Source organism: Notolepis coatsorum (assembly GCF_963971535.1).
Source record: "Notolepis coatsorum genome assembly, chromosome: 1".
Classification (NCBI taxonomy): domain Eukaryota; kingdom Metazoa; phylum Chordata; class Actinopteri; order Aulopiformes; family Paralepididae; genus Notolepis; species Notolepis coatsorum.
The window spans coordinates 204,974,231-205,001,448 of record NC_140165.1 but is presented as its reverse complement, the minus strand read 5'-3'; the positions used below and the strand labels follow the sequence as shown (position 1 = coordinate 205,001,448).

The following is a 27,218-nucleotide window of genomic DNA, read 5'->3' as shown; positions in this document are numbered from 1 at the left end:
TTATAAACGCTGAGCTTGAGCAAAAATTATTAAAACGACCCGGACCCATTAGATCGACCCACAAGCCAAGATACAATGTTTCAAAGGGTGCTCGATACCGCCGCCTGGGAGGATCTGGCCGGTACTGCACCCTCTGCGTTGCAGTATGCCTTCTACCGGCAACATACGGGTCCCTGACATTGAATAGGATATTAAAATTGAAAAAAAGGAAAAATTATCTAATAACGTATATATACGTGGTTGGCGTTCAATGGTCGTCCGCCAAACACGTATATAAATGTGGTTGGCGTCCATTGAGTTAATGTCCCCATGGACCGGACATGTCTTCTTTAACACATTCAGTGCCAGATGTCGCTGTGGGCCGTATGGCCATGTGTGCCAGTGCTGTAATGAATGGGGCTACATGCCGGTGTTTGCAGTGCTAAAACAATATTAAATATTATAGCTATGGATCTAATAATATACAGTAGTCGATTGTCATTGAGTTTCTTCCCGTCAAGATGCAAAAAAAAGATAATTTTTACATCCATACATTCCAGTTTTATACCGTGCATGGTGAATATGAGTATAGTTTTAGAGTAATTCTGTGTAATCCCAGGAAACGCTGCTAAACAGCGTTTTAGTGCATTTCACTAGGAACCGTGCCATTCCTCGCTTGGATCAACAATCAATCTGAAATCAACGCTAGATTATCGGTGTTATGTTTCATCATGCATGCATGAAAGGGTGTGGGGGGGGGGTTCTATGCTTCGATCGTCACCAACGGAATACGTTACACAGTACATTACAGACACACGCTCCAATTGTGGGGAAGGAATTATCGGATCAATGCAATATTGATACCATATAGTCCTTACCTTGACCAGGATTTGTCCCGAAAAGAATATTCCAATTATCTGATTGCCATTCCAAATACTGATGTCGATTGTGTTGCCAACGTAATCCAGCACTGAACATGATCCGGGGGGGCCCGACCCTCGTCGATGCATGTGTTATAAGCGCTTCGCCTGCCCGGCTAGTTAGACTCCGCCCGCAGGCCGGCCCACACACCAAGCCACATCGCTTCAAATTGAGTGCAATAGCGGCCGCAAGGTGGCAGGCGGCGGTATTGGACTTTTGCAATCTCAGACCCATCCCCAGTGATAACACACATCTGCCTGCATGTTTATGAATGGAATTATCGAGTAAAATAAATAACGATGAAAACCCAAGTATACTCTGGTTTTCGGGGGTCCTGGCGCTCAACGTTCAGCGAGTTAACCCGACTTTAGTCGGGTCCGGCGCCCAATGTGTTAATGAACTCCAGGAGGAGAGAGGGGAGAGTATAGCAGACACACGTCCTATCATAAGTTGGGCCCATGTGAGATGAGGCTTTCCCCCAGTGAGCACCAATGTGACACAGGCTCAGAACTGGCCAATATTGGAGTCACAGAAGGGGGAGGTCGTATGTATGTTGTTTTTATGTTATTGTTATTGGTTTTTGTTACTTTAGTCCACTACAGATCAGAGTCATGAGAGGGGTACACACACAGTAGATGAGGCAGGAACTGCACACAAGGCACAGAATAAGAAGGATGGGTTTGAGACTCTTTAGTACAGACCAGATGGCTGATCAAAATATCCAGAAAATTAAAGTTGCCACATATAATGTAAATGGATGCTTAATCCAACCAAAAGGAGTAAAAAAAGATAAGACTGCTGCTACAAGATACACATCTCACAGAATTGGTAACATAGTAAGCTAAACAAAATGATGGTGTTGCACACAACACAGACTACATCCTGAACAGAGGTGGTGGGGGGTGGGGGGGGGGGGAGATGGTGTTGCACACAACACAGACTACATCCTGAACAGAGGTGGTGGGGGGTGGGGGGGGGGGGAGATGGTGTTGCACACGACACAGACTTCATCCTGAACAGAGGTGGTGGGGGGTGGGGGGGGGGGGAGATGGTGTTGCACACGACACAGACTTCATCCTGAACAGAGGTGGTGGGGGGGGGGGGGGGGGGGGGAGATGGTGTTGCACACGACACAGACTTCATCCTGAACAGAGGTGGTGGGGGGTGGGGGGGGGGGGGGGGGGGGGGGGGGGAGATGGTGTTGCACACGACACAGACTACATCCTGAACAGAGGCGGTGGGGGGTGGGGGGGGGGGGGGGGGGGGGATGGTGTTGCACACAACACAGACTTCATCCTGAACAGAGGCGGTGGGGGGTGGGGGGTGGGGGGGGGGAAGATGGTGTTGCACACGACACAGACTTCATCCTGAACAGAGGCGGTGGGGGGTGGGGGGGGGGGGGGGGGGGGGAGATGGTGTTGCACACGACACAGACTTCATCCTGAACAGAGGTGGTGGGGGGGGGGGGGTGGGGGGGGGGGGGGGGAGATGGTGTTGCACACGACACAGACTACATCCTGAACAGAGGCGGTGGGGGGGGGGGGGGGGGGGGAGATGGTGTTGCACACAACACAGACTTCATCCTGAACCATTACAAAAGATCATATAAGAACCATAGAAGAAGGCGTATTGAAGGTATTCATAGCATCATACAATTCACAGTATACATCAAGGAGAAATGGGAACGGGAAGCCAACTTTGCAGGAAGTGAAGAATGGGGGGAAACATACTAGAAGTAGAAATAGCATTCAAATGCAAAGTGATGTATTTGGGGGAAATAGGGATAATGACAAAGTATATTTTTAACATGTTAAGGGTGGCAACCACAAAGGCTTTCACAATGAAGTGGATGAGTCAGATGGTACCCTCAGAGTTTTTTTTATTTTTATTTTTTTTACTTTTTGTGTGAGAGTGTTGTTTCTGTTAGCATGTTTAAAAAATAATGTTAATAAAAAAAAAAGAGAGAGAAAACTAAAAACAAAATACACAGAAGCGACAGCTGCAGGGGCACAAAGAAAAGATAGAAAAGACTATAATATATAAATATTATTTGAGGAAAGGTGTTTGGAGCACCGATAAGCAGCCACAGTAATTGATAGAGAGGCACAAACAGGGTGACTTTCAATCACAGTCAGGGCCCTGTTTCTCGTACCTGGTTCAACTAAGTCGATCAAGATGTCATTATCCAGATTCAGTTAACCCGATGTTTGAAGCCGGGATTTTCCTGTTCCTCGAAGGTGGATTCAGTCTCGTTAACTCGATTCAGACTTGAGACCCAGGCTAAGTGCGCGCGGCCGCTTCAGGTGAAAAGCCAGCACGTATCGATGGCAGAGATCCTGATTCTCTAACGGCATTGATTGATTAATTGATTTAAAACTTTATTGACAGATTGCAATACGGCTCAATCGCCTCGCCGACAAGTTAAATGCGTTATCTATAGGCTAATTTTAAGTCCCTCATTACCTCAATCAATCAGATTATATTTCTTTAAACTTGCCTGCTGGATTGAATAATCAAATGAGATCTTGCTAGCGAAAATAATTAGTAAAACTGTTATACAGAATAACTATACGGCTCCCTTACCCATTGATTGATGTATGGTCGTTCTTTTACTTATCTTCTCTGTGGTGTAACGGCTTCTTCTTTTGACTTTCACGCAGACGACCGGGGTTCGAAACCCTAGTCTTTTCCTTCTTTTTGCAATATAGGAATAATTCAATTTGGTGCACGTTGAGAGCTATATAAAGAATGACATCCTCAATGCATGTAGATTTATAATATTTTAACTTAAAACCAGGCTACTTTGGCGTATAATCATTAATATTATATTCAAAAAAATTATATTGGAAACACGGGGTTTCGAACACCGGTCGCTGGGTTGGCAGGCTTGAGCACTACCGCTGCGCCACTGTGCCAGATGGGATAAATTCATTGTTTATACATTAATGAACGAGAGACCCGTGTTTAGAATATTCTTTATTTTGAATTAAGTTTTATTTCTTTATCCTCATTCATTAATGTGACGTCAACGGCTCATTCAATTTCTCAAATCCGTCAAACAGCGCATCTCATCAGACATCTTAATCCCAGTTACAATTAAAATAACCACGTCATAATGTGTACATCGCACCGAGCGAGCGCCACGGTATATATAACGTGCATTATTTAGGACAAAGTGAATTTAGTATCAGCATTTTGGGTCTATTTTACATTTCAAAAGCCCCCTCTGGAAGAATGGAGCACAAAAACGTAATTCAGAATGGTATAATGCAGATCGTAGACTGTGGGAATAATTTCAGGAAACGGGCTGTCACTTTTTTGCGGGGGCGTGGCGATGGTTCAGGCTAACTTGAACTTAAACTCTGCTTTCGACCAGGCTCAAACTTTTGGATCTGTTGTCATGGTGATTTGGAAAATCCAGGTACGGGGAATCGGAAAGTCCGGCTTAAGTCAGAATTACCCGAAAGTTATCCGGCTAACTCAGTTATCCAGGTACGGGGAACGGGGCCTGGTCTTTATCAAAATGAAATGCTGTTTAAGTTTGGGATCTCTATATTCCTCACACTTGAAGTTTATCAGTAGCTGGAGGTATTATTCTTTTTCTTGAATACTTGTCAACACTCACATTTACCCACACGTTTCTTACTCTTTTCATACTCCTTTCTCCTGCTATCTTCTCTCCAATGTGAATTAAATCTGGTTTTCTATGGGAGATTTGCCTTTTTAGATAGTAGATTGGCTGCCTAATCACCTTCATACACTACGCTTAATTTATTCTGCACAACCTGGCAACCAGACTGAATATCACATTTTGTCATTTCAAACTCCTCATTCAAACTCCTCTGTGACTGTGTGCACTGAGCACACAATGTTGAACATGGAAGAGGACAATATGTGCACATTTATCTCCTCTTGAAATATGTCCCATTTTGACACTAATTCCACGTTTTCAATCAATGGCAAACACCATTCATTTTATTAGCAATATTGTAGATCTCTCTACATTCGAAAACGTAAAGAAATCAGGTCACCTAATGTTTACAGGTGAGTTGCAGAAATGTATTGTGAGATATTGACGTTATTTTCGTGATTATATCTCACAGGTCGAACAGACCTGAATGTTATTGCCATAAAATACAGCATATTTTGTTTCTTTACCTTTCTGTGAACGTCTATTAAAAAACACGTCACAATCTGGTGAAAAATGGCGGAGCTATGGACATTATACAAAAGTAACTGTACTTACAGTAGATTTCATTCACAGTTTTTGCTGCCCTGAAACGGGCACCCTGGTGGTACTAAAGCCAGATTGAACTCTGCCATTGGAAAGAGGAGATTTGGCCCGATCCATAGATGTATGACTTAATAAGGTAATTTATAGGCCTGATATTCTATATTACAAATTGCATTTGTCCGGATGGCAAAATTCAATACTGTATCTACAAAAAACCCTGAAAATCATCTGCCCTTTATTCATTTGTTTAGATTTTTTGGTCACTTGATCTCAAGAAGGTGCTGAATTTTACATGTCTGGTCAATGTTAGCATGGGAAAAAGATGGGAGTCAAAGCCAGTCAAAGATGGGGGGGGGGTTATAATAATAATAATAATAATAATAATAATAATAATAATAATAATAATAATAATAATAATAATAATAATAATAATAATAATAATAATAATAATAATAATAATAATAATAATAATAATAATAATAATAATAATAATAATAATAATAATAATAATAATAATATATATTCTCCTTTGGTTCATTACAATTTACTCAAGCATAGTAACAGACACAATATTTCTGATACTGGGAATACATTCCCTGAGATCCATATATCCCTAGATACCAAGAACATGCAAATTAACCTTGTAGAAGTGGAGCAATCTTCCATTTACTTGGTATGTACTTTTAGGTGAATTTTCTGAAAATATGGCTAGGGCTTAAGAGTTTAAAGGGGAACACCACCCAATCAATATTTGGTCACAAGTTTGAAGCCCCAGAAAACCCTTTTTACAGCCTTGTGTTGTCAGATATGCTCTTGACATGTGGATTAATACAAAGACAGCAAGAGTAATAGACAAAATAGCTGGTTCAGATATGGTTAAGCAGCTGCCCTGTGATCAGATGAATCCATATTATTTATTTTTTCGACATCAAATGCGTAATTTCTTATCCTACAAATATTGTCATATTTATTTTAATTATGATTAAGAAATTAATTCCAAGGAGGCCTGTAGCGTTGACGTTAAGGAATCACTATGAGAACACAGTCTGTCAAGTTATAATGACATTTTAAATTAGTCAATCAATCATGAGATTTGATCTTAAATCTGCTCTCAGCCACGATCAAATCTGATCTCAGGAAAATTTGGGGACTCCCACTCCCAGCCCTAATATGTCTTAAATGGGCCGAAATCTGGCTAAGATGAAATTTTTTGTCGTAACTTCGTTCGGGAATGAGACCCATTGCTTATGTGGTTTGTTGGTAACATCCCTGGCTCCTAGCAATCTTTGGAACATTCATGTTTGTGCCATTTGTGTGAAGATACTAAAGAGGCACTTCAATTTGAAATAACAGCAAGGCCAGGACCTGAATCTGCAACCTTCTGATAATGAGCCCTTAGCCCTACCCATGTAGCCACGATCAGGGGCGTAGCTGGGGGGGGGGGGGGGGGGGGTAGCTTAGGATGATTCCAAGGGCCCAGCACTGGGCCCCCCCCAAAAAAATAAAAAATAAAAAACATCACTCAGGTGTATTATTGATGCTCTCATTGATACTATGTTTGTTTCTGAAGTGTGTGTGTGTGTGTGAGATATATATAGAGAGAGGGGGGGCTTTGGTAGACTATTGCATTGGTCAATTCATTGAAGACGAACGCAATGCGACATCCTTTACTAGGCTCACCCACCAACAGTGCAGGTGCTGAACTGCTGATCCGAATGTATAGGTAAAAACCATATTATGCGTTTTCATCAATAAAAAAATTGCCCAAAAGAATTCACTGGGGGCCTACAAATACGTTTTTTCATGGGGCCCAGAATCTGGAGCTACACCCCTGGCCACGATGCTGGAGCCCTACCAATGTAGCCATGCTAACAGAGCCCTACCCATGTAGCCACGATGCTGGAGCCCTACCAATGTAGCCATGCTAACAGAGCCCTACCCATGTAGCCACGATGCTGGAGCCCTACCAATGTAGCCATGCTAACAGAGCCCTACCCGCATGTAGCCATGCTAATGGAGCCCTACCATTGATCCATGTAGCCATGCTAACAGAGCCCTACCCGGCATGTAGCCATACTAACAGAGCCCTACCCGGCATGTAGCCATGCTAACAGAGCCCTACCAATGTAGCCATGCTAACAGAGCTGTGGGAGCAGGGAGGTGTAGGTCATTTTGTCAATGGTGGTGGTGGGTGTGCTCATGCTCATTCATTGGACTCGCGTGTCGGACAGATCTCCCTGCCCAAGCCCTCTCAGCGGCTTTTTACTTGTCATATTAAAATAGTCGCGTTACAAGAGCCCTACCCATGTAGCCATGCTAACAGAGCCCTACCCATGTAGCCATGGGGATCATCCCTATGTTCCCCGGGTCCTATGTTCCCCGGGTTCTATGTTCCCCGCTTTGATTGATTAATTAACAGTAATTACAGGCCCATTTCCAAGCTTCCTTTTCTGTCAAAAATACTTAAAAAGGTTGTTCTGTGCCAATTGTCTCCCTACCTGCACCAGAACAGCTTCCTGGAGACATTTCAGTCAGGGTTCAGGACTGGCCATAGCACAGAATCAGGCCTCCTTAAAGTGTCAAATGACCTACTCCTCGCCGCTGACAACCGTGACTGCTCTATTTTAATGCTGCTTGACCTCAGTGCAGCCTTCGACACTGTTGATCACACCATTTTATTAGATCGTCTCCAACATGGGGTTGGTGTCAGTGACACTGCATTAGCATGGTTTTCCTCCTATCTCACAAATAGAAGCTTTGCTGTCAACATCGCCAACTGCTCCTCCCCCTCAACCTCCCTCTCCTGTGGGGTCCCACAAGGGTCCATCCTTGGCCCGATCCTGTTCTCCCTTTACATGCTACCCCTTGGTCCAATCATTCAGAAGCACAACATCTCTTTTCACTGTTATGCTGACGACACACAGCTTTATGTTTCCCTGAAACCCAACAACCAGTCTCTACTTAACAGTCTCATATCCTGCCTGGATGATGTTAAATGTTGGATGGCACAAAACTCTCTACAACTAAATCAAAACAAATCCGAAATAATCCTCTTCGGTCCCCCAGACGCTGTCACCACCCTTACCAACAGCCTTGGCAACCTGTCCTCCCTGGTCAAGCCGTATGTCAAGAACCTAGGGGTCATTTTTGATCCACAATTTAAATTTGACAGACAAGTAAACTCAGTGGTAAAGGCATGTTTTTTCCAACTACGCACCATTGCCAAACTCAAAGCCCTTCTCTCCCCTGCAGACCTTCAGAGAGTCATCCACGCCTTCATTTCATCTATATTAGACTACTGCAACTCCCTCTATATAGGCATTAACCAGTCTTCCCTGTCCCGCTTACAACTGGTACAAAACGCTGCTGCCAGACTGTTGACCGGAACCCGCAAGAGAGACCACATCACCCCTGTCCTTGCCTCCCTTCATTGGCTCCCAGTACGCTACAGGATAGATTTTAAGGTTCTCCTATTTGTTTTTAAAGCCCTTAATGGTCACACACCCTCCTACATCTCAGACCTCCTATCCCCCTATTCCAACACCAGGTCCCTCAGGTCAGCCGATCAGAGGCTCCTGACAGTCCGGAGGTCTAACCTCAAGCTCAGGGGGGGCCGTGCCTTTGCTATCGCAGCCCCTGAACTGTGGAACAGCATCCCCACCTCCATTAGGCTCGCCCCCTCGATAGATGCCTTCAAATCGAGGCTCAAAACCCACTTCTACCTACTAGCCTTTCCCGTTCACTGACTCATGCCCTGTTTTTCTATGTGTTTGCCTGTGTGCCCTCCCATAAAACGGAGTGTGATTGTTGTCTATATGTATCTTGTGTATTTACCCTCTGTACAGCACTTTGGTTGACACGCGTCATGTGAAATGTGCTTTATAAATAAATTTGATTGATTGATTGATTGAATAGATTGAACATTTTATAAATTTTTATTATTTTATTAATTATTAATGTCCGCTTTTTTTTCGAACGGTTATGCTTAGGCCCTCTTTCAAACTGGTTAAGGTTAGAGTTTGGAATCAGGGCTGGTGGTCTAAAATGTTCAATCAATCAATCAATCAAAGCGGGGAACATAGAACCCGGGGGAACATAGGACCCGGGGAACATAGAGCCCTACCCATGTAGCCATGCTAACGGAGCCCTACCATTGATCCATGTAGCCATGCTAACAGAGCCCTACCCATGCATGTAGCCATGCTAACAGAGCCCTACGCATGTAGCCATGCTAACAGAGCCCTATGCATGTAGCCATGCTAACAGAGCCCTACGCATGTAGCCATGCTAACAGAGCCCTACTCATGATCCATGTAGCCATGCTAACAGAGCCCTACCCATGTAGCCATGCTAACAGAGCCCTACTCATGATCCATGTAGCCATGCTAACAGAGCCCTACCCATGTAGCCATGCTAACAGAGCCCTACCCATGTGGCCTTTGGGAGCATGTCTATGTTCCCCGGGTCCTATGTTCCCCGGGTTCTATGTTCCCCGCTTTGATTGATTGATTGATTGAAAATTTTAGACCACCAGCCCTGATTCCAAACTCTAACCTTAACCAGTTTGAAAGAGGGCCTAAGCTTAACCGTTCAAAACAAGGCGGACATTAATAATTAATAAAATAATAAAAATGTATAAAATGTTCAATCTATTAATCAATCAAAGCGGGGAACATAGAACCCGGGGAACATAGGACCCGGGGAACATAGGGATGATCCCTGGCCATGCTAACAGAGCTCTACACATGTAGCCATGCTAACAGAGCTCTACACATGTAGCCATGGTAACAGAGCCCTACCCATGTAAACTATTTGTTTACATAGAGCTAGCTAATGTTATGCATAAAGAATACACATGATTGAGCGCTTCACTAAAAGTTAACCTAAACTACTATTAAGTTCCCTTCCAAAGTTCTGACATCATTACTCTGGGATCATCCCTATGTTCCCCGGGTCCTATGTTCCCCGGGTCCTATGTTCCCTGATTGATTGATTAATTGATTGAAAATTGTATACATTTTTGTTATTTTATTAATTATTAATGTCCGCCTTGTTTCGAACTGGTTAAGCTTAGGCCCTCTTTCGAAGTTGGTTAAGGTTAGAGTTTGGAATCAGGGCTGGTGGTCTAAAATGTTCAATCAATCAATCAATCAATCAATCAATCAATCAATCAATCAATCAATCAATCAATCAATCAATCGGGGAACATAGACATGCTCCCATTACTCTTATCGTCTTCGCTCTACTGTGTCTACTGTCTAGCTGCATTGTGGTGAATTGTTTTTGACAATAAGTAATATATTCACTAGCTTGTGGTTTGAATTGGGCCACTTCTGTAGTTTTAGCAATAGCCTTTGCATACTCTAAGGCTGTCAATTACCCCTCAGAATACTATTTGATAATGAATAGGCTGAAATGAGGCACATTTGAATTACATTTGAATATGAATTATACAATATGCATAATTAAAATGTGTAAAATGCTTACAATTAACAGGTTCATTGTGTGTTGTATTTGCTATTATGGGTAAGCCTAGTACCAATAGGAAACAGGCTGTGCTTTGTAACATCCATTTATTCGCTTACATTGCAGACACATTTGTCCAAAATCACGAATAAGTGACCAGTGATGCATTTTCAGTTCACTTCTTTTTTTTTCTTCTGTATTTGTATTAATTTTCTTAAACCTGTTAAACCCTGGGGCGCCCAAGTGGCGAACCATGTAACACGCTGCGTCGCGAAGCGGCCGACCCGGGTTAGATTCCCGGACCCGGTGTCCTTTGCCGAATGTCTTCTCCCGTTCTTCCTCTCTCTCTCTCTCTCTCTCTCTCTCTACCGGACTGCCCGGTAGTAAAAACAATAAAAAAATCTACCAAAAACATATAAAAAAATAAAATAAAATAATGTTAAACCCAAGCCCTATTTTCAGAGATTTCTCCTAAAGTTACATGCCCAAGTAAATGGAAGATTGCTCCACTTCTACAAGGTCCATTAGCATGTTCTTGGTATCTAGGGACATCTATGGACGTCAGTATTCCCAGTGTCTGAAATATTGTGTCTGTTACTATAGGCTTGAGTAAATTGTGATGAAACAAAGGAGACTATAAATTATTATTCTTTTTGCATCTGTGCCGGTGAATAACACCAGGCTAACATTGAGCTTCTTCTGATCTCGCTCACTGAGCTCACTCAGCACCTTCTGGAGATCAAATGTACAAAAAAATCTAAGCAAATGAATAAAGGGAAGATGATTAAACAGAAAGATTTGTAGATATAGTAATTCATTATAATCCATTTGAATTAATTTACATTTGACTGGCATATGGAAAATCAACCTTAAAAAGATTTAAATGTTGGTAGATTTGTAATTCCATTCATTGTGATTAAAAATTGTGATTTATTTATTTACTTTTGTCATAATAGCACTTCTATAACGTATGGCAAGGGATGGAAAAATAGGCTGAGCTAGGAGATCGTCTGGCTTGGTCTCATCACACCATCTATAGCAGGAGATCCTAAGACGTTTTGAAAATGTAAAAAGAGAAATTATTGCAGCTTTAAAAGGCTTGGTTGAAATAGTGTAGAAATGCTGCTGGGTATGCCTGACCAACCAACTGACCACCCAACCAACTTAACCAAGCTTTTCCCCTAAAACTGAGAACAGACCATTCAAATCCTACCTGACAGTGAACATGGAAGCCATTTCACACCAAATCACAGATTAAACCTTGTGCCATGTGCCCCTTGCTTAAACTGCCTGCCTACTGTATGAATACCACCTCCCTTCCTTCCCCTGCTCCAATCACAAACTATCCTTGGACCAAAGTGAGACATGATGATGAGTGTGCTGGGTTTGTGCTCATCTAAATCACTTGGACCAAAGTGAGACATGATGATGAGTGTGCTGGGTTTGTGCTCATCTAAATCACTTGAATAGAAAGATATAGCTTCCCATTGGCCAGACAGATTGAAAGGCAGATGAGTTATGGTTCTAACCTGACGGGTTGAGCAGGCGCCAGGTGATGGTGGGGTCCGGCCGCCCGCTGGCCAGGCAGCTGAGGGTTACGTTGCTGCCTTCATTCACTGTGATGTCTTCCGACACTTTGTATATGTTGGCTGGAACTGTGGTGAGACAAGAGAAACACAGATTAAAGATTAGGATTTTAGTTTGTAGTCAAAGAGTACAGTGCGTCAAAGAGTACAGTACAAGGATAAGAAACCCAATCCCATTGCCAAAAGAGAGTCTGACATACCTATAAAAAACTATACTATGAAACTACACTCTACAAATGTATTTGCTTCTAATCAACTTCGTGCATGCACATTATGATGAAATAATGCCCTACACCTGGCAAAATCAGCGAAACATCAGGTGTTGGGCATGATTTCATCATAGTGCGCCATGTTGAGTTATTATACAATTAGAAGTGTGTGGTCACGAAAATGCAGAGCACGTAAACAAACAATTCATTATGGACTAAAAACTCGAACATGTTTGGGAAGAACTTGTAGACCATAGACCATAACACTAGGACTGGCCTCAAATTAGTGCTAACTATTTCTCGTGGAATAACTAGGTTTCCTCCTAAATCTACCTGTATCTCCCAATCATTAAGACCTGCATCAAGTGAGCAGCAGAATCGTTTTGACTTCCAGTCAGGATTTAAAAAAATAAAGGTTCTCAAATCATAGTCAATTAGATGCATCTTGAGAAACAAAGCTATACTAAAGCTATCTTCACAAATTTTATTTTAAACAATGCCATTCAAACTCGGTGTGTGTGGGACATGCAGTTTCACATGCATTTTAATTAGATTAGATTCGATTCTTTAATGACCACCCAGCCAGGCTGGTGGAATTTGTTTTCAGTGCAGTTACAGCATTGTTCCAACATAGAACATATAACATCACTTACAATACATACTACATGCAGTTAAATACATAAATACATAATTACAAAGACCACAATATCACAGTTTATGTCCATGTCCATAGCAACAGAGGTAGGGGGGTTGCTACAGGGAGTTCCGTGTCCGTATGGCAGTGGGGAAGAAGCTGTTTTTAAAGCGGGATGTTTTGGTGGTCAGGGATCTGTAGCGTCTCCCGGAGGGCAGCAGCTGGAAGATGTGGTGTGCTGGGTGAGTGGGGTCAGAGAGAATTTTTCTTGCTCTTCTTATTGTGCTTTGGCGGTGGAGTGATTCGAGTGATGGGAGGGGGGGGGGGGGGGGGGGTGCGGATTATTTTGGAGGATTTATTGATTATTCTTTGCAGTTTGTTTTTGGAGTGAATGTCCAGACTGCTGTACCAAACTGTTGTGGAGAAGGTGAGGATGCTTTGAATGATGGCCTGGTAAAAACGGAGCAGGAGATGTTTTCTGATTCTGTATTTTTTGAGCTGGTGGAGGAAGAAGAGTCTTTGATTGGCTTTTTTGTGGATGTGGTCTGTGTTGGTTTTCCATTTGAGGTCGTTGCTTATGTGGGTGCCAAGAAATTTAAAGGAGTCTGTGGTGATTATGGGTTTGCCGGAGATGGATATGGGGGTTTTGGGGTTTGGCTGGCGTCTGAAGTCGATGATGGGTTTTTGATGAGTTGAGGAGGAGGTTATTGTCTGTGCACCAGGTGACTGTATGGTTGATCTGTGTACGGTATTCTGTTTCATTGTTGTCTGTGATGAGGCCTATAATGGTTGTGTCGTCTGCATATTTGTAGATTTTGAAGGAGTTGTGGAGGGATATGAGCAGGTTGGTGTATAGGGAGAAAAGCCAGGGTGAAAGGACGCAGCCTTGGGGGGCTCCTGTGCTGAGATATAGAGGGTGTGATGTGATGTTGTTTATTTTGACCTTCTGTTGTCTGTTAGAGAGGAAGCTGTGGATCCAGTGACAGATGCAGGGGTCAATGTTCATGTCCAGTAGTTTATTGATGAGTTTGGCTGGGATGATTGTGTTGTGTCACTTTGTCAGTGCTGTAAAGTTTAAACCTTTTTAAATCTTAGACAAACAAAACACTTTGCTTTCATGAAATATTGTAAGCCGTCATTTGAGGCTTTATAAAAGCAGCATAATGAACACAAATCTGTCATTGCCGAGTCCGACCTCATCTTAAATAACAAACAGCATTGCTTGTTGTAGTTAACAAAGAGAGGCAGAGTTGATTTAGCAAAAAAATAAAATAAAAAAAAAGATATAATCGAATTTTATTTATCGAGATCTACTTGAAATCAGCCCGCGATCTACCTGTCGATCGCGATCGACTGGTTGGGCACCACTGGTATAGAGTATAGAGTACTGTATATGCAAGGTGGAGTGAATCTAGGTGGCAAATGGAACACATTCTCCTATTAACAAGTCATGTTTTTGGTGTGAATGACTTTGCAACTGTGAAGCAGAAGACTAGCTGTCTTTTCACGTTTGTCACAAGCCCTGTGGATTTGATCTGCTTGCACTTAAAGATGCTCTTTGATCCCTTCTCCTGACACTTCCTCTGGGTCGGGAATGAGCTGTTTCAAAGTATGCCTTAGTTGATTCACCGCACTCATGGCATATTATATCACAAAGACTGTGTGGACAAAACAAATCATTGCCCAGAACATTTGCCGACAGCACATCACTCACAAACCCCTCTAACAAGTCTGGCGAAAACCAGTGCTTTGTTTATTAGGCACAGTTCTCAGGAGTGCCTCCCTGAACTTTTGAGATGGCTGTAATCGGTCTGCACTCTGAAAGCCTTTCACAACATTCGTCGAGGAGTGTTTCTGTCTTCATTCTTAGATGTCGCCCTGTCATTGCAAATCTCACAGAAGTGCATTACCCCAGCTGTGTCTGCATCATCTGCCGCGCTATGAGGGCCATTTCATGTATGCACGAGGAGATGATAATGATAATCTAGCGTTGATTTCAGGATGATTAGATAATCAGCCGAAAAATTACAACGTGATGACTGGATTACACTAAAATGCCTTTTTCTCGTCTTTTCCTGGAATTACTCAGAATCACCCAAACCTTACTCGTATTCAAAACGGTATAAAACGGAAATGTACGGATGAAAAAATCTGTTTTGTGCATGTTGACTGGAAGCAACTCACTGACAATCGACGGGTGTATTAGACCCATAGCTATAATATAAGATATATTTTAAGCACTCGCAAATGTCGCAGTCTAAAACTATATCCATTGAATAAAGACCTGGCGATGAAGGAGGATCAGCGCCCCCTGCTGCTGGCGGTCAATGTGTTAAACATCGCTGTGCATTTATACTGTATGAGTGGAGAGACGCACTGCAGACAGAGTGGAGGTAATGTAATTATTACAAATGGTACCTGACTGTTTTGACTGACAATAAGCATTAAACATCGCTGTGCATTGTTATTGCTGCCATGCTCTTCATGCATTCTAAAAATAGATGTGCATAAACGAGTACTCGATCACTACTTGAGTAATGCATGCAACACTCCATCTGGGAAAACATTACTCCTGTCCATCCCTAAAAGGAACCTCAATAACATCAGCTGGGGGTAGCCTACAGGAGTTCTCATATCAATGCATGATGCATGAAGAGCAACAATGTTCATCTGACACAGTTTGATCTACATGTGCCCCCCCCCCCCCCCCCCCCCCCCCTGCCGCACCGATATCAGGTAATGGCATATGGAAGAGGTCTGGTCGGACAATTGCTGTTATATTGTGTGTCATTGATGCCCCAGTGTGAACGCCACAACAGGGATACATCACATCAGGCATGTCGTTATGCTGAAACCTTCGATGCTGGGAGTTAATTGAAAATGGGGGACCCTGATGTAAACAAGACGAAAGTCTTTCTCTGGTCTGCATCCCCTTAACAATTGTATGTATTGAGATGTACTGTACTGTACCCATTCTGCAATCTGTTAATAAACTTTTCAATCAATCAATCAATCAAGGCATTCCATTGTGACTGAATGTGTGCCCTGGCGTGTGACTTGCTGTGCTTAAAATGTCCACAAGTTCTTCTTGTTATCTGTGCTGTCTTTTTTTCACCTCTCGCTGCCTTGAATTGGTCTGGCATACTGTAAATGTCTTTTGTGACATATTGCATTCTTATAGTTATGAACACTGTATCTTGAGCCGTTGGGAGGACAAATGTAAGTTTCAATAGACATTTCGTAAATTGACTTGATTTGACATTGACGTTGAGATGGGCTGTTTATAAAGGTGTAAAGGTGGGTGGAACTAAAGGATAGTTGGGACTGGACTCTCTGACTTTATTTGCAAAGAGCTTTTAGCACTCAAATGCTTGAAAGTGGCTCATACCTGGTCTTCTTTCAAAAGAGTGGAAATCCTTCCATTCAGCTGGACTTAAAGTAAAGCAGGCTTTTCTCTGAGCCACACGTTTGAAGTCACCACATGTGAAAAGAGCCTTCGGAGCATCGTCACTCATCCAATGTTTTTTGTTTTTGGGACCAATGTCTTTACCAACTTCTACTTCAATAGACCCTGTGAAAACATGTCATTGTTTTCCCGTGGGAGAATAATGTCAACTCTTTGTTGGTCGCTGCTGTGCAATTCGAGCTCACCATTGTCATGTTTCAATGTCTGAGGTGCCATAGCTGTTATCAGAGGCCAGCCTTCCATTTGACATTTCCAATGGTGTAGTCTGGCCTTCACACACCATCAACAGCAGTCGCCGTGCTTCACATCAACGCTCTGCATGGTACTACCTCCTCATTACCAACATCTGATGTACTGCATCTTTAGGTCACATACAGTATCTAATGTTGTAGACAAGCTGCATGGCACCACCTCCTCATCACCAACATCTGATGATGTATCTTTACGTCACATACAGTATCTAAATATTTTAGACAGGCTTGCATACAAATCTAGCTAGCTAGCTCTAGCTAGCTTGCAAAGTTTGGCTGGTTTGACCTTTTTCAATGTTGTTACATTTTACATGTTACATAGCAATACAGCTATTGCTATTAGCAAACTGCAACAGGGTTTCTATATAATGAGGGTTTGATAACCAATATGGAAGTAAACAACCACTAGAGTGCTGACTGGTACCAGTGCTCTAAACGTTTCATTAACTTAAATAGAATCCTGCTCCCAGTGACGCTATGGCACAGTCCTGTGGGTGCTGCTTTTCCTCATTGTTGTCAAGGAAACGTTTTCAGTGTCAACACCTTTTTCTTTTTTTTAAGGATGTGCACGGCTCAGAATCTCAGTAACTTAAAGGAAAACTCCAACATTTTGGGAAATTAGCTTATTTGCCATCTACCCTGGAGTTAGACAAGAAGATACATACATTTTTCTTCTCTGTGCATGCAGTAGGAGTAGGAAGACGTTGGGAACTAGGCTAATGGAGGAACCTACTTCCAGTGACTGACGCTAAGCTAGGCTAATGGTGCGCGTCTTCCTACTCCTACTGCATGCACAGAGAAGAAAAAAGTATGTATCTTAACTAGAGCTGGGCCGTTAACGGCATTAACGTGCTGCGTTAACGCTATACTAGTATCGCGCGATAATATAATTAACGCATTAATCTTAAAAAAATAAAAAATTTACCTTTATTTACCCAGGGTAGGTTCGCTGAGCACAGATGCTCTTTTTCAGGAACGCCCTGCTTCACATTCACACAGTTCCATTCACACCTGGGAGCTGCCCAGTACAACCACAGTTGACACCATTGGCCACTGAGCAACTCCACTGGAGCAGTTGATTCAAGCCATGTCACATAGTTCAAGTTTGAAATTATTCTTTCCGTTTTGCTCCTGAGAGTGTGCTAGATACTGTACTGTACTGGTAATATTATTTATTTGTGTTAACTTCTGAATAAAACAACTTATTAAACACAAGTACATCTTATTGAACATTATTTTGATATTTCATTACCAATTATCATAGAAAAACAGCTTTTTCAAACAGTCTGTAATGCATTTTGGAAACGGGAGATGGGCTCATGGTGTAATGGGCCACCTGGCCTGAGAAACATAAGGAGGAAAGAAAAAGTAAGGACTTACTTCTGGTCATTATTTGGGTAGAACACACATATTTTGAATGCCTTCGGCAGTTTTTTTTTTTTTTTTTTGAGCCATTTTAATCTAGATTAATCTAGATTAAATCCAGGATTGCAGATAGATTAATCTAGATTAAAAAAATTAATCTATGCCCACCTCTAATCTTAACACTCCAACATTTTGGGAACCCTGGAGTTAGACAAGATGCATACCTTTTTCTTCTCTGTGCATGCAGTAGGAAGACGTTTGGAACTAGGCTAATGGAGGAACCTACTTCCAGTGACTGACGCTAGGCTAACGGTGCGTGTCTTGCACTGTCTTCCTACTCCTACTGCATGCACAGAGAAGAAAAAAGGTATGCATCTTCTTGTCTAACTCCAGGGTAGATGCCAAATAAGCTAATTTCCCAAAATGTTGGAGTTTTCCTTTAAATACTTAGCTAAGCTTCCCCAAGGGGATCAATAAAGGAATACAGAAACAGAAAAAACAAGGCTCAGAATGTCATTAACAGCGCATCAACCCTAGTTTACGACAAAAACCCAAAAGGAAAAACGTACTACCATATAAACACGGTTCAGAATGTCAGTCAAATGTAATGGTGTTCAACCTAATGTAATGTTTTCCTACCGGGAGCGTTCATAACGTAGTAATGGCTAGTGTGTTGACATTGTGTGGAAGTGTGATTGATGTTGATGTCAAGCTATCCCACGCCACTAGGGGGCAGAGCGGCTAAGTGTGAGTGAATGAAACAGTGACTGAATGAGTGAGTGAGTGAGTGAGTGAGTGAGTGACATTGCATCTAAAAACATGGTAAGCGTGTATTAGTTGAGGGGAAACAAAATAAAAGCTAGGATCCTTTAGAGGGTTTTCTTCTGCTGCTATTCATATTATTCTCATGATTTGCCATGCGATATGACACAATGCCACAGCTGGCCATGGTTGTCATGATTATCACCTGGTATTTGATTACGATCACCTGTTGTTTGTGACCAAGGTGTCTGCAATAAAATATTACAAGTATAACACTCCAATCCAGACCCTTTGAAAGTGTTTCAGTTCAACCTGGAATGCAGGTTTATTAAAACAGATTGCTATTCTCGTCAGACCTAAAGAAGAAGGTCCACCGCGACTTTGGGAGTTGGGAGGTCCTGACACAAGAAACCAGGGCTCTAGAGGTGAAATCAAGTGAGAAGCACCAGTGTGTGTGTGTGTGTGTGTGTGTGTGTGTGTGTGTGTGTGTGTGTGTGTGTGTGTGTGTGTGTGTGTGTGTGTGTGTGTGTGTGTGTGTGTGTGTGTGTGTGTGTGTGTGTGTGTGTGTGTGTGTGTGTGTGTGTGTGTGTGTGTGTGTGTGTGTGTGTGTGTGTGCGTGCGTGCGTGCGTATGACTAATGTTCAAAGGAGCCCAGACGGTTTTCATCTGAACACAGTGTTTAATGATCCTGCTGCCTTGCCATTGTTCTCTACAGCTCCCTCCTACTGCCTCCACTCCTGCACAAACAAATAAACAGAGGCAGAGAGAGAGAGAGAGAGAGAGAGAGAGAGAGAGAGAGAGAGAGAGAGAGAGAGAGAGAGAGAGAGAGAGAGAGAGAGAGAGGTCTTTACTCTTGCAAAAGTAGCAAGGTAAATTAAGATAGCTGTAGGTTTTTTAAGGCAAGTCAGTGCTTCAGACGTAATCAATCAGACGGCATGAAGAAGGCATACATCACTGTGTTTTCACAGACCGCGGGTGGACGGCGCGGGGAGAGGTACTTTATATGCAGATGTGAAAGCAAAACTAATGATCAATGACTTTGTAAATTATGAATATGGGAAAATGCAGTATAATACGGGTCAAACAAAGAAGAGTAACTTTAATCCCGTAACTCCTTCAAATTTGCGAGGGTGGAGTTTACGACGAAGTGCTTTGTGCAGTCGGATGACCCATTTGCACAGCCGAATACCTGCAGACCATTACACCTCCACCATCAGTCACACACACAGGCCTAGCTTCTCACAAGCCCTTGCAGCGTTGAGGCTCTTAATAAGCACACGGCAAACAACAAACAAAACGAACAGTTCCAATGGGAGCAGTGAGGCACCTTCACAGTGGTTCATCTAGACTGGCAATCTACATGTTCAACCCGTTCAACCAAATATCAACTGACATTCAGGCATCCACAGTCATCGGTGATCTAACACCCCGTTGGAAAAGATGTTCTATTTGGCAAAAATGAAAATGGAAAACAGCATTCAATTGAACGCTACTACAATACTAACATTAATTGCAGTAAATCATGAAGGGGGGAAAGGTTAACCCTTTCACTACCACCACTAGCATACCGGCGTCATACAAAATGTCTTGGCATAATTTTGATAATCTGATCAAAGGAGATTGGTGGATCAAAGAGATGGTACTCATGGATTATGAAAGGCTAGGGACGTGTCACGTCTCTGACTGGTTGGCCACCCATGGCCTACAGCAGGGATCGGCAATAGGCGGCCCGCGGGCCGACATTGGCCCGCCAGCAATAATTTCTGGCCCGTCAGATTATTTTGAGAATATGATATTTATGTGACGCGCGGGAAATATTCACTCGGGACGCCAGGGTGTCTTTTATTGTGAAGCTGTATCTATCTACCGGTAGTCATCATGTCTGTCACTATAGCCAATTGAAATGCTAGAAATGGTCACGTGGACTGGGAGAACCAATGGAATAGTCCCACCGGGCCTGTGTATATTTCCCGAACGCACGTTCACTTCCGCGTTCGAGATGCGAGCGAGTTAAAAAGAAAACGGGGAAATATAACGCTTCTTTTAATAAACAGGAGCAATACTTAAAATACGGGTTTATCGCAACAGGTCGGTGATTCTTGCGTGCCGAGCCGACGTCCTCTCTGCATAATATGTGGCGACAACAACAACAACAACAACAAGGCAATGATGACAACTGTGTTCAAGTTGGCAGATAAAGTTCAGATAAAGCATTCAACGCCAATCTGGAATTGGAGGGCGGCGAGTGGATATGACATGTTTCAAACATTAGCAGGGATTTTGGAGGACTTAACAACAAACAAGGTATGGTGAGTCGTGTTTTCATGCATTTTGATCTGTGTTCATCACACGCCGCTGTGATCTGCAACAGCTGATCTGCTGTTCATGATGAATGAATGAATGAATGAAAACTTTATTTAACAGATTGCAGAATGGGTACAATACAGTACGGCGCAATACACACAATTGTTAAGGGGATGCAGACCAGAGAAAAACGTTTGTCTTTTTTCAATATCAGTATATTAAATTAGCCATTGTTTTTGATCCTGGCCCGCGAAGCAACGGCTTGGGGAAAATCTGGCCCGCGGCCAAAACTAATTGGCGACCCCTGGCCTACAGTAACTGTACACAATTCTTTTCTTCAATCTATTTGAGGGCTGATGGATGTGTGTGTGTGTGTGTAGGCATGATAGGATCGTGGATCTGATTGCAGACAGTGTCAGCTCCAAACTCGGGTCACCTGCAATATATAAGCACACCAGTGTGAAGCCATATGCTCAATCTGTGTAGGGACAATTCACTGTTCTCTGATATGTCAGCAAACACCCCCGATTTTGTTGTTGTTAATGAGAATAACAGAGAGGTTCTCATCCTAGAAGTTGGCTGCACGTTTGACTACAGTCTAGAGGAAGCCTTCACAACCAAAATGTTAAAATATCAACTGTTACCATATCACAACTTGGCTACAAGTGTTAGAGGCCTTCAGATGGCCGGTCTTCCGAAGAGAAGAGCCAAACAATTAGCAAGATATTGCTCAGTGTCAGCAATTATTGGCAGCCGGGCAATTTGGAGAAGACGCTGCTATCTGTATCCATGAGCTGTGTGTTGATTGTCAGGTTCATCATCCATGTGTGTGTGTAACTTTGGTTGCCATTGTCAATTTGGGCACGATTGTATCAGAATAACCCACAATGTACAAGTGCACTGATAATATTTGTGTCCTTTAAACATTGTCTTTATGTGGACATAAATAAATATTCTAAATGTGTGTGTGTGAGTGTGTGTGTGTGTGTGTGTGTGTGTGTGTGTGTGTGTGTGTGTGTGTGTGTGTGTGTGTGTGTGTGTGTGTGTGTATAGGTGTATGCACAATTCGCAACTCCCAAATTTTGCTCAACATATCAATTGTAATATAAATTTCACAGAATTTCCTGCCATGGAAACCATACGGACTCTTATTGTAGATCAGTGGTTTGCATAATATTATATTTCCCAGAGGCTCCCTCCTGCGCCCCGCCTGGGTGTAGTTGAGTGAAGGGATTGGCTCTGGTGCTGTGGCTGTCTGATAGCTTAGTCAACTCAAACCTGCCATGATGGCAATCACTGTTTGGATTCATTTACCGGTAGGCTATTCATTATCTTGGTTATCACACAGTGATGAGGTTCAGGCGCAAACTGAACTGAAAGGATACAAAGGATATTCTGTGACAGAACAGATGTCGTGCTTGGCAAGCCTGCTGTTTCACAGTGTTTGTAAGGCCAGACTGCTGGTGTTAGAAGGCTCCTTATTCCTGAGAAAGCCTATACAGCATTGATCACATATTTTAATTCATTCATGCAGTGTGTTCACTCAAGGATTAAACCCAAATGTTTCTCTGATTACTCTGATATTCAGTTTTCTGGGCTTCAACCTCCAATTACTTAAATTTTTTACAAAAGTTAATGGTATGCTTCCTACATGTGTTGACCTACAGTAGCCTACAGTGGTGTTGTAGGCCTACCATTCTGGTGACACGATTGATAGATTGATTGAAAACTTTATTAACAGATTGCAGAATGGGTACAATACAGTACGGCTCAATACACACAATTGTTAAGGGGATGCAGACCAGAGAAAGACTTTCGTCTTGTTTACATCAGGGTCCCCCATTTTCAATTCATCATGACATTTATGACATTTACCGGGGCCAGTTTCAAATTGCAGCCTCCCGTAGGTGCTCTTAGAGAGCGGTTTTGAAGGTGGGTAGGGATTCACATTATTTTACGGCTGTGGGTAGGGTGTTCCACATTGTTGTGGCATAATTGCGAAACATGTTTAGTCCTTGTTTGAGCCGAATCTGGGTTGAACATGATTTGTGGAACTCCCTCTGGTGTTGTGGTCATGGAATTCACTGACCTTTGGGGTGTATTTCGACATGCACATGGGTATCTTAGTGGTGTAGTCAGTGTCTTGTAAACCAGGCCCATTGCAAGTTGCTGTACTCTGTCGTCTACTCTAAGCCATCCTAGGTTGTCAAAATGGGCAGGGGTGAGGTGGGTTTTAGGAGTAAGGTCAAGCAAGTTCAAGTTTCTTTATTAGTTGTCATACAAAAATACAAAATACTTTTATATGAAATGCTTGTTCCTTTTCTGCTCCTGAGAGTGTGCTAGATAAAAATAAAATAGATAAGTGACTCATCCCCTCATCAACGAGATGGTACTTCAACCTGCAGATCCTGTCCTACCCTCGTCGGAGTGTTAAACTAGCTTCCTAGGTACGACGACGAATCTAAGCCTTGCAACCCAGTCCTCATTGTTATACCTTGTCCTAACCCTTGTTCTCTATATGCCCAAGACCTCCGCTCCAGTACACCTCCTACCTGGACATCCCGTGCTGCACAAAGAGTGCTCCTGCTCTCGCCCACTACACAGTCCTGTGTCTACTATCCCATGCTGCACAAGGAGTGCACCTGCTCTCGCCCACTACACAGTCCTGTGTCTACTATCCCGTGCTGCACAAGGAGTGCACCTGCTCTCGCCACACTACACAGTCCTGTGTCTACTATCCCGTGCTGCACAAGGAGTGCTCCTGCTCTCGCCACACTACACAGTCCTGTGTCTACTATCCCGTGCTGCACAAGGAGTGCTCCTGCTCTCGCCACACTACACAGTCCTGTGTCTACTATCCCGTGCTGCACAAGGAGTGCTCCTGCTCTCATCCACGGCAGACTCCCATACCTGTCGCACATTCCTGTATTCACTGTCTGTAACCTGTCAACCTGGGAGTATGATATTAAAACACCCTAAAACGCTCTCCTGTGTTCTGATATTGGGCTCCGCTAAACCCCATCCTCACAGTAAGGTGCAATGAGGTATGAGTTGTAAATCGTTTTACCAATAAATATAAAGTGTGTTAAAGTGTCTAAAGTGGGTGCTACAGTGAGTTGTTTATTTAAAGTGAGTGTGTGCATGTGGATGTGTGTGCTGTGAGTGCATTTGATGGTTTGTTACATAGTGTTATTGTCGTTGAGCATCCTGATGGCCTGGGGATAGAAGCTCTTTCTGAGTCTCTCTGTGCTTGCCATGAGACTCCGGTATCGCTTGTCTGACCGCAGCAGTTCAAAGAGGCAGTTGTTTGGGTGGCTAGAGTCTTTGATAATTCTCTTAGCCTTGCCCATGCACCGCTTGTTGTAAATACCCTGGAGAGTGGGAAGCCCCCCTCCAATTGTGCCTTCGTCTGAACGGGCCACTCTCTGTAGTCTGCTACAGTCTTGTGCGGTGCTATTCCCAAACCAGGAGGTGATATTGCCAGTCAGGATGCTCTCTATTGTGCATGAGTAGAAGTTCTTAAGGATCTTCTGACTCACTTTGAACTTCCTTAGGCGCCTAAGGAAGTAGAGGCGTTGCCTTGCCTTCTTGATTACACTGTCAATGTGTGTGGTCAATGTCAAGTCCTCGGATATGTGGACTCCGAGGTACTTAAAACTCTCTCAACCGGTGCCCCGTCGATGCTGAGGGGGCTGTAGTCCCTGACCCTCCTGACACCACCGCGCCAGATTCTCTATCTCTTCCAGGTAGGCCCTCTCATCGTTTGCAGAGATCAGGCCCACCACTACTGTGTCGTCAGCAAATTAGCTTGTGCTGTTGTTCCGCTGTGCCACACAGTCGTGTGTGTACAGCGAGGACACGTCTGATCAGTTTGTTTTGTGATGAATGAGTGCTTCTGTTAGAGTCTTCAGGGTATTCTTGTTTACCAGAGAGGAGATCCGGTATAAGAATCTTGTTCGTTGGCTGACTTTTTTTATTACATTGGTTGCCATTTTGTCATAGGAAAGATTTGCCTCTAGGATGGTATGTAATTTCATCTTTCCTTGTGACAATATTGCTGAGTTTGTTATTTGATCCAAAGAGAATGGACTCTGTTTTACCCAGGTGTAATGATGGTTTGTTATCAGTGAGCCAGGTGCAGATTCTGCCGAGTTCAGAGCTGAGGGCTTTTTCAACCTGCAACTTGTCCCTGTCAGAGACCAGCAGGGCTGAATCGTTCGCAAACAGAAACAAGTTGCAGTCACAAGCTGCTGACATGTCATTTTCATAAATTAGGAACAGTAACGGTCCTAGTATGCTTCCTTGTGGAACACACAGTAAAATATGGCAGTGAAACATTAGCTTTCAATAAAACAGTGGAATAAGGTGATTTTCTTTAGCCTTGTGAATTAATATTGTGCATCCTTCTATTATATATAATAACATACTGTTAATTATAATGTTGGTTTTTCAGCTCCCCTTTACCGCTGACTATCCCATTCAGAGGAATGGCAACAGGGAGTAAGGGAGATGGGACATGAGGACATGTTCCCAAATTATCAACTAAGTCAAAGGTTTTAAGAGTAAAAATGAAGGCACAGCCTCTTAAGCTGCAACGTCCTTCATATGGGAAGTTTTTCTGACTTTTTGCAACCAGCACTTTGGCGACCCTTACTGGCTCGGTGTGCATATTTTGTAATACAATATATAGATCGAATTGAAGGCTTATTTGTTGCCTGTCGATAGCATCAAAATACCACTCCCGACTCAGGCTGCAGTAGTTCCGTCAATCTAGATCCGATCTCGAAAATGATTGTGGACCGTTGTAGCCAATGAGTGTGGCTTTCCAATGATACCCCACATGGGGATCTACATAAAAAAACAAAGAACAGGAAAAAACACGAAAACAGGAAGAGCAAAACAGCCGAATGAATTGAAGTCTATGAGAATTTTTCTTTGTACAGAGTTTACCAAAATCACTCCTAATCACTCATTTCTGAATGGATCTTTATGAAATTTGGATATGTACTACATAAGGCTTCAGGCTATGGCTCTGTCTGGATTTGTAAGCCATACCACCTTCTGGGGAAATACTACCTCTGGACTACTAACTACTAGCGGCACGGTGGTGTAGTGGTTAACACTGTCGCCTCACAGCAAGAAGGTCCAGGGTTCGATTCCCGCTTGGGGACCAGGTTTCCATGATGCCAGGTACCCAGGTGGGGTATCTGCCAGGCCTTTCTGTGTGGAGTTTGCATGTTCTCCCTGTGCTTGCAAGGGTTTCCCCCCGATAAGATAAACCCAATGGAAAAACATGCACAACAACAGATTGCTAAAGGTGCTCCCATAGTCGAGCGGACCATACACGGAGCAGACTCTCGTGGACTCAAAGCAGACCCAAAGCAGACTCCAAGTGCGAAGCTCCAATTTTCTAATGCGCGGATGTCCGCGCCGCTGATTTGGTGTCACACAAAACGCTGCTCTGCGTTTTGGTTGACATCGAACTGCATTTAATGTGACGCCTATCTGCATTTTACTCTGACCACTCGCTCCGTGCCAAGAGAGAGTAGGGCTTGAGATGTTTGAATGGCTTTTCTAAATGAAGTGTGTAAAACTGCTAGTTTTATTTTGAAATATTGGAAACGGACTCTTTATTTTGACATCGGATGACGACGACATGACAGAAGTTGAACAGCGTGGGAACATTTTTGTAAACTGGCGCGAGACATGTAGGAAATTGGTCCGCGGAGGTCCGCTCGACTATGAAAGCTCAAAGAGTCCAGCAGACCTCCGCTGAGTCCAGTCCGCGTACAGTCCGCTCGACTATGGGAGCACCTTAACGCTGTGGCGTCCTTGACGAAGACGGGCAGGAGCACTTGGATTGGTTCCCGGGCACGGCCCTCGCCGATGCCTGTCTGCTCCCGGCTGCCCTTGGGGGGAAGGACGACGGGATGGGTTAAGCGCAGAGACGAATCGCATCGGCGATCCTACAAAGACAATGCATGCGTGTGTGTTCCGGTGTGTGTGTGTGCTAATCGTGTGTGCTAACCGCTAAAACATTG

At 43.3% G+C, this 27,218-nt stretch overlaps 1 protein-coding gene across 1 annotated transcript in view; it reads right to left on the bottom strand.

The window, feature by feature from the left end:
• The window catches only part of lsamp (limbic system associated membrane protein), a gene marked incomplete at its 5' end in the record, with an annotated part of 208,363 nt that overhangs the window by 76,637 nt on the left and 104,508 nt on the right, over positions 1-27,218 (bottom strand). Inside the window, one exon of the mRNA XM_084308718.1 lies at positions 12,130-12,255. Coding sequence (XP_084164844.1) covers positions 12,130-12,255 — 126 coding nt within the window. The remainder of the gene's footprint in view (positions 1-12,129; positions 12,256-27,218) is intronic.